At 38.4% G+C, this 8,780-nt stretch overlaps 1 protein-coding gene across 1 annotated transcript in view; it reads right to left on the bottom strand.

Annotated features, from left to right (window-relative positions):
* Positions 1-5,953: 5,953 nt before the first annotated feature.
* Positions 5,954-8,780, bottom strand: part of OTP (orthopedia homeobox) — an 11,868-nt gene continuing 9,041 nt past the window's right edge. Inside the window, exon 3 of the mRNA XM_075576151.1 lies at positions 5,954-7,658. Coding sequence (XP_075432266.1) covers positions 7,137-7,658 — 522 coding nt within the window. The 3' untranslated portion in view covers positions 5,954-7,136. The remainder of the gene's footprint in view (positions 7,659-8,780) is intronic.

Genomic DNA, 8,780 nt, shown 5'->3' with positions numbered 1-8,780 from the left:
TTTTCCAAATAAAATGTAACATTGTTGTGGCAATACTAACTTGAAAGTCTGACAGTTAGTATACTGTAGCAGCACTAATACACACTGGTTGAATAAGTCCTGTATGAGTAGCCAATTACTATTAATCAGTGACTCTTGGCGTAGATCATGCTGAAAACTTGATAGAAGGTGTACAGTAGGCATATTTTAACCATAATATATGGTGCCATTGATAATATAGAATATTGTCTCTTTCTTTACAGACCCAGATGTCCAAGAAGCACCAGCCATTGCGAAGAAAAAAAAGACAAGTGTAAATTTTGAAGAGGCGGCGTTGTATTTTTGTATTATTATTTTTTCCTTTATTATCCTGCACGAATAAAAAAAATCATTCTTTAAATTTACTATTTTGTGTGTTAATGTTTTTACTGTCTAGACACTTAAAGTAGTACTATACCTAAAGTTCTAAAGGCATTTATATATATAAAAATGTGTCATTGATATACTGTACAGAATATAGTATGTACAAAATAATAAATAAATCTAGAAAATAAAAGTGTTTTTTACTATTTAGATACACTAACATCAGTACTGTACTACTGTCTAGCAGATACAATATCTAGCGACTCCATGAGGAAATGCACTGTATCTTACTGTACAGTCATTTAATTAGGAACAGAATGACACGCATGCGCAGAAATGTGATGGCACGCAAATGCGACATACACACATGCGCGGAATGCACATTTTACATTCGGAAGAAGAGACAATGTTGTATTTTTGTATTATTCATTTTAACTTTATTAGCCTGTACAAATAAAACATTTAATTCGTTAAAAATACTTTTTGTTGTGTGTTCATATTTTTAATCTTCTACAGTTTGAGGATTTGTGTATGGCAAAGGTGCCTCAGAAAGGAATTTTTTCCCATGTACAGTATATAGCGGGGGAGCGAAAACTTTTGCTGCTGCGCCCCCCTGTCTTGTTTGCCCCGGTTCTCGCGCCCCCCCCTTCCTACTTTGCATCCGCATCAAATAACACTGTGGGGTCATGTGATGTCACGTCACTTGACGCCGTGTTGCCATGCCGACGTGTCACACAGCCGGCTGAATCACGGTAAGTGGAGTGTTGCAGAGGCCTCAAGCGATCCCCCAACATTTAATTTAAATGTTTTTGGGAATGGCACGTGGCTTCTGCAACCACCTGTGCCCCCCCCCAGAAAAATCTTCCATCCGAGTGGCAGTAAGGTGATTGGTTAATGGGAAGCTGGTGAAGTAAGGGGGAAAGTCCTAGGTTGTTAGCAGGGGGAGAAAGGGAAGGTTTAGGGATTGGCTCGAGTTGTGTTGCTAGGGTGAGAGCCACATGATTGGCTGAGGACTGTTAGGCAGGGGGGGAGTCAAGTTTTTGTGGAAATAAGATATGCTATATATTACATTATATATGAAAGTTTGTGTGTATATGAATATTTGTTAAGGTATTATGTTATATATTATATTATATATGAAGGTATGTGCGTATATGTAATATTTATATTTTTAAAATGACTTTATTTGTATCAGCCAAAAGTAGCACAAGGGTTAATTATTAGCATGGTGTCGGGATTGTTAATATTTTTTTTATATTCTCAAAATGATCATTAAGGTAGCCATTGCTATTTATGCAATGTGTTTCTCTGGCTGGGAGGCGAGAGGTTAACATAATGATGTCATGGTCTGAGTTATGTATGGTTATGCCGCGGCCTTAGCACCAGATTATGTTTGTGCCTGCTGTAAGTTATGTCAATGAAGTAAAGCTTAGTGTAAAGGGTAATGCCGATGAAGAAAAGCATTATAACACGTAAGTATGTCTGGTTTATTGAAGTACATCAATGAACAAGAAAAGTGTCAGACAGAAGAATATCTCTAGTCACAGTATGCTTTTTGCCTCTTACCCTCCATGGTCGCTGGTGCATTTCGACCGAGGGGCACCACCCAACTCCTCAAACGATAACTACAATCAAAGAGATATCAGCATAACTCAGGAATCCCCTTATGTTATTATAGACATCTGTAGAAATCAATGGAAAAACAAGCGATCTTTCGGGACACAATGGCCCTTTGTCAAGCCCTTAGAGGTTTGATAAAGGGCCATAGCGTCTCAAAAAGTCACTTGTCTTTCCATGTGTTTCCACTGATATCTTCAATAACATAAGTTAAGCTAATTCTTCAGTGCTGTGGACATCTTTCTGCTGCTATATTTTAATATGCAGGTATCACCATGACTGTGAATGGGATGTGGATAGAAAAGGCTAATGGTAAACTACTAATTTCAATACTGTCCATGAGTGAATATGTGAGGGGTTTGTTTTCCATTGGGTAAGACTCATCCCAACCTTGTGAGACCTAAAGATGCAGTTCTATTTAGTTGATTAAAAAAATATGTCTGCCATTCAAATTGTATTTACATTTCCTTTGTTGTGATGATCATACTGTATATTGCATTGTACAATCCTTCAGACATTTTACACTGCTGTAAAGTAATATTTGTAGGTACTAATAAATGGCTGCTCTAGTGAATTTTCTGAAAAATGCTTTATTGATCCTTATCTAAGCCCTGATGACAGCAACCTGTGTTGTGTAGATGTATGGTATTTGTTGTTGTGATGTTTGGATTTAATCTTAAATGTAGGTCTTTATCATCTATCTTTTACAAAAATTCTAGGGTAGCAACATTTTCATCTTGCACTTCTGTGCATCAATGTATCAAGCACTTGGCCATTTTGCAATTTGGGGAGTGTAAAAAAGAGGGATTAGGGAAGCGTTACATTCGCACAGATTATAATGATATGTCTTAAATTGTACATGTATGTGTTAATTTTTCTCTCTTTAACCTGCATCAAAAAAATATGTCAGGTTTAAAGCTGCAGACCAAACAAAATCCTACATGTGTGTGTGTTATTTTTTTTATAAAACAGTTTTGCACTATGAGAACATACTTATAGCATTTTTTCTTTTTTTTTAAACTACTCTGAATTACCTTTTTAATGTATTATAATGTATCAAGCATATGTTGTTTCTATAGCAACCATTTAGAAAGTCACATCTCCTTCCTCTTCTGAAACAGGCTCTGGCACACCGCTGGCCTATCCAGCAGTGTACCAATTGTATCTAGTGACTGCCTGGTCACATGATCTTCCCAACAGAACTTTGCATCTTTGGTCCTCTTCTGCTGCACTGACAGCCATTTAGTGAACCCCCAAGCCGAATCTTCACAGATCGATTACACAGGAGAACGGATCGATCGGCAACTTAGCTAATTACTTATCATTGTGAAGATTGTATTAATGCACATATTAAAGGGGAAAAAAATAAAATGTAAAATGAACTGGCAGCTTGAACTACTGCTTTAAAGTGGGAAACTCTCTTGCATACAATAATCTGCACTAGATGTAAGAAGCTTGCCTCTTACATTTAACACCACAGTGCTCCAAAAGTGGTGTAATACATCTAAACAAACTTTCTTCTCTACAATTTGTCCTTGATACAAGCCATCTAAATGTTTATTTCACAAGCCATCTAAATGTTTATTAGGGAACTAGAAGAAGAGGGAAGAGATGGATGGGAACTTTGCATGTGCAATTTTCTACTCAACAGTGACAATACACAAAAGATAGGCGCTAATGAAGGCAAACACTTTAGCTCACTGTTTTAGTGAACTCACATTACAAATATATTTTTCTGATGGAAAAAAATAAGAATGTAAAAATATGTAATTGAGCCTCTGAGACGTCACTGATTTAGGTCATTTGGGATTTAGGACAGCACCTTTTATCAGATGTGTGCTTCAACAAACACTATTGGACTGGTCTTATTAAAATAAACAATAACACATATGTAATTGTTATGCACTTCTACAGGCTCAACATAATGGGCCTTTTAAAAGTAATACAGTATTTGGGCTAGTTGCTACATAGGATAGTTCTTTATTTGTGGTTGAAGTTGTGAAATTCTAAATGGCCACAGAGCCCATGTTGGCAATGTGGTGTTTTTTGGCTTTCAGTCTATCAGTGGTAATTTACAACAAAAAACAAGTTGATTAAACAATCCATGGACCTATGGTATTATATCCGCAGTAACAAGTAATGACATATTAGGTGTAATCAGTGGTGGTGCTTCTTGTTTTTGTGCCTAGTGTTTATTTACCCTCTTTCTTCTTCCAGTTAAGAATGAATGACCTGGTTTATTTTCCGCTGTGCACTCATTAGGGCGCTACAGTAGGCAACACTCTGTTTATACCTTTGAAGTTGCCTCTGAGAAACAAACACTTATACACTTCTATCAAGGACACTTGTCTATGTGCAGAGATCAAATGTAATATTGTTTCTGTGCTAAAGTTTGCAGAATTTGTGGACAGAATTATATGTAAAAGTACATAGACTTTTGCATTTTTTTCATAAGCTTGAACAAAATAACAAACAATATTTGAGATTCATCCATGTTGAAGTACACGCCAATGAAGGTGTTCCCCATATCTCCACATGCTTGTCTTTAGCAAAGAGTGTTTCCTACTATTATTAAAAAAAACAAGACAGGATTTAAATAGACAACTATATATATATATATATATATATATATATATATATATATATATATATATATATATATATATATATATATATATATATATATATATATAGATCACTTTTTTGCAACTGTTTCTTGTTTCATTTTTTTACTATTGAAATTAAGTTTGATTTCTTTTTTTTTTCTTGCCCTGGGAATTGAGATTGTGTAGATTCATTGTATTTCAGTGTTTAATTGCTCACAGTTTGTTGAACGCATTATGCTAAAGAGGTCTACACATCGATATGTTGACGCACTGTAAGTGGGTAGTTTATTACTACCTACTGTACTTACCACTTTGCAACTGTTTCCCCTCATCTCCCTTTATAACTGCTCTTATAGCTCAGGCTCACATTACTGCTATATGACACAACTACTTATAACCACTGCATGTAGATATTATATCTTTGTAACTATCCCTGATACAATGAACAATACAGAGAATTACTACATTATAATAATACAAATGTAAATATGATATCATTATGATTATTCTTTGAAATATGTATCTCTTATATGACTATGTAAATGTAATATAGATGTTTGGGGTGTATACTCATAAGTATATAAATTAATTATAAGGCTAGATGGAGATAAATAAAAAATGTTTTAGATAAATGTAGCTAATCAATAAAATTATCTGACAAATAGAGAAGTACAAAATCTCGAGGTATTTTGTTAATTAATATACACATACTGAAAACCAATGTATAATGGTATCATACCTTAAAGGAAGGGGTGCTTAACTCGAGTCCTCAAGCCCCCCCAACAGGTCAGGTTTTCAGGATATCCCTGCTTCAGTACAGGTGGCTCAACCAGTCCCTGCTTCAGCACAGGTGGCTCAATCAATCCCTGATTAACCACTGGTTGCTCAATCAGTCTCTGCTTCAGCACATGTGGCTCAATCAGACGTTCAATCTTTGACTGAGCCCCTGATTGAGTCACCTGTGCTGAAGCTAGGAAAACCTGAGCTGTTGTGGGAAGGATAGGGGGGGCATTGGGGACTGGATTTTAACAACCCTGCCTTAAAGGGACTTGCACTGGCGGATCTGATTGCTGCAGTTTATGATATTACTATAAGTTGTTTGTCTTAGAATGTCATCCTGCACTAGAACTCATGTATCTACCTACAGTATGAATCCAATAATAAATGGCAGATAAATTGTAGTTACCATAAAGTGATGCACCAACATAATCACTCATTCTCCAGATCACATACTGAAAATGATTTTATTTATCCATTTACATTAAATTGATATAAACTTGTCAAGAAAATTTAAATCATGTTTCATATTAGCTTGAACATTTAAGAAAACCCAAATTCAATAAATAAGCACAGACAATAAGTTAAAACATATCACAAACTGACCAGTGTGTAACAAGAATGCTTTATCTACACAAAACATCCTATTTCATATTTTGTTCATTCTTAGAAATAGCTTCTGATCTCTGTACGTGTATCTGACCAGCACATGCACAAAAGCTGATTGTTTCTCTGTACAAAGTCCAGGGTTGAAGATTTGCATGTGTCCTAAGGGTACCCACTCATCTGCTGGGCATGCAGGGCGAGTGGCATCAGCAATGCATTAGGGACTAATAAGGCAAGCTGCCAACTAATCGTCAGAAAAGTGAAGTGCTTTTGCCTCTAGAAAAGGAAACGACACTTATTTCTTTTTTTTTGTTCTTATTTAAAAATGCTTATCAAAAGGGGGTGTGGTTTCCTCTATGATAGAAGCATATTTTCATTACCATTCTCACAAAAGAAATCCATTGGTGGACACCCTATTTTGGAAATAATAATTGTGCTTAGAAAATGTAATTTCTTTTGTAAGCCCATTGGAGGAGGGTGAGGAAAAAGGAAGCTGTAATTGGCTTGGAACGGGAAGGAGGATGACGATGATGATGAGAGGAGAACTGGACCGGTCCACTTGTAACATGTAATCCCTTCAGTGCCAGAAAGGTCAGCAACTCATGGCTTTGCAAGGGGTACCCGAATTCTAGTTCTGATAGACAGAGGTGTAGCCAATGCCTCATCAAGCTAATAAGAGAGAGACTGTCCCTATACTGTCTGCCCCCATCCCCTGAGTGCTTATTCACACACAGTCCATTGTTGTCAGTTGTAAGCCTAACTGCTTAGAGCCGAGGGTAGTTAAAATGGCTCTTCTCTTTAGTGTTAGTTTTGTGGATCAGAAGTATGACTTGTTGAGTTTCCAACGGTGATCACAATTGCCATTTTAAAGGGGGTAGATGAGATCTATGATGAGATTTCAGAGGGGAGTGAGGGACAGAGATATCCTTTCTTATAGCCCTCCTCTCAATAGAAAGAAACCTCCCCAGTAACTATTGTCTCATACTCCAATAGAGCCCCAACCATTTATCACATTTTTTTTATTATTACCTTTCCTGTTTGGGTCAGAAACTAGAATTCCCAAACACATGGCTTAGCATTGCCTCTGGACCTGTTCTGAGATCAGGGGGACAAGGTGGACAGAAGATGGGATGAATGAGAGCAGAGGAACAGGAGAAGAAGAGGATGATCAGAGGGATGGAAGGGCCATTAGGTAAAGCTCATGGAGACTGTGTGCTCAAGTGCTTTGCGGCGCAAGGAGGCGATGCTGGTTCCCCTCCACACATCACTGCTGTCCGGTGAGCTGCAGAGCTGAGGGGATCCCGACACGTTGTTTTGACCCTGTAATGAGGAGTGCACCATGCCGGGGAAGGCGGACTGGTAGAGGTGTGACTGCAGCCCCGAGCCATTGGAGCCCATGTTGGCCAGGCCCATGGAGTTGGGAGGGGGACCACCTGCCAGGCTGCATTGGGACAGAGACTGTGCCATGGCCTGCTGCCTGCCCAGAGAGGGTGGTAATGGGAGCTGAGACACTCCCATCCCGGCCGTGGCCCAGCGGGTATCGTTGGCGTGGAAGGAGCACAGGCTGTCGCCCATCGCTGCCGCTGCTGCTGCTGCTGCAGATTGGAACTGGGGCAATCCGGGGGTGGGGAGCAGGGTCCCGGGGGAGCGGAACACGTTGGTGGTCTTCTTGCGCTTCTTCCACTTAGCGCGTCTGTTCTGGAACCAGACCTGAGAGATACAAGGAGAGAGTGGAGGATCCATCAGACACCCGTCCAAGACATGTATGCACATATACAACTCTGCTAACAAGTCCTAGGGCAGTCAGCAGCATTAATAGATGGGCTACTGTCTGAGAAAACAATTTACTGCGGCACTCCAGGCTTCTAATAAATAGTGAGTTTATTATAAGTGGGTCAACGTTTCGGTGTATTATTCACATCTTCATCAGGATCCCCGCTTTATTCACACCTTCATCAGGATTCCCTGATAAAGGGGTGAATAATACACCGAAGCGTTAACCCAGTTATAATCAATTCAGTATGTATTTGAAGACTGGAGTTGTTGTTTTGTATTTTGGTGTATTACACACAGATGCGGTGTTTGTGTCTGCAAAGCACCCAGCAGCTGTTTTTGAGCAGCCATATCCTGCAGCTTAACATCTGGTAGCTATGCAGATCTCCAGCCTACTTTTCTCTGAGCTACTATCTGGGCCCAACCGTAGCAGATATTCACATCCTGCTCAAACGCTGACGATACCATCCCTCTTACTCTATTTCCAAACGAATAATAATATTGCAATAATATTTTGATTATATATTATTATTATTATTATTATTATTATTATGTTTTACACTTTCTGGCTAGAACAAATTGGCTGTACTTTCAGGAAATAGTGGTTTTGATTCAATGCAGGGACATGGCCAAATCCAAATCAGAGTAAATATCTGAAGAAAGGTGCAGTGTGTGCTGTTACTGACAGCTGTATAAATACAATGACAGGCAAACAGAGGCATGCACATCACATCACAATAATATAAGTACATTAAAGATGCATAATGTTTCCATCACAAGGTATAATGTGTAGATCGTGCGACTTGTATACATCTTTGGCAATTGTGCTTTTGTCTTCCTTGGATGATTTAACTGCATTTTTAATTTCTGGATCTTTTCCCAATATTTAGGGGGATTGTACCTTTCCACGAATTAAAATGTCATCTGTTCCATAAAAAAATACAGGTGACCCACGTTATAAAGCCTTATTGCAGGAGAGGGGGGGGGGGTGTAAAAATATATTTTAGCAGATACAGTACATGGACTACTAGACCAAAGGTGTTATTTATCAGAGTCTGC

Source organism: Ascaphus truei, chromosome 1 (genome assembly GCF_040206685.1).
Source record: "Ascaphus truei isolate aAscTru1 chromosome 1, aAscTru1.hap1, whole genome shotgun sequence".
NCBI lineage: Eukaryota > Metazoa > Chordata > Amphibia > Anura > Ascaphidae > Ascaphus > Ascaphus truei.
This window is presented reverse-complemented; position numbering and strand designations above follow the sequence as displayed.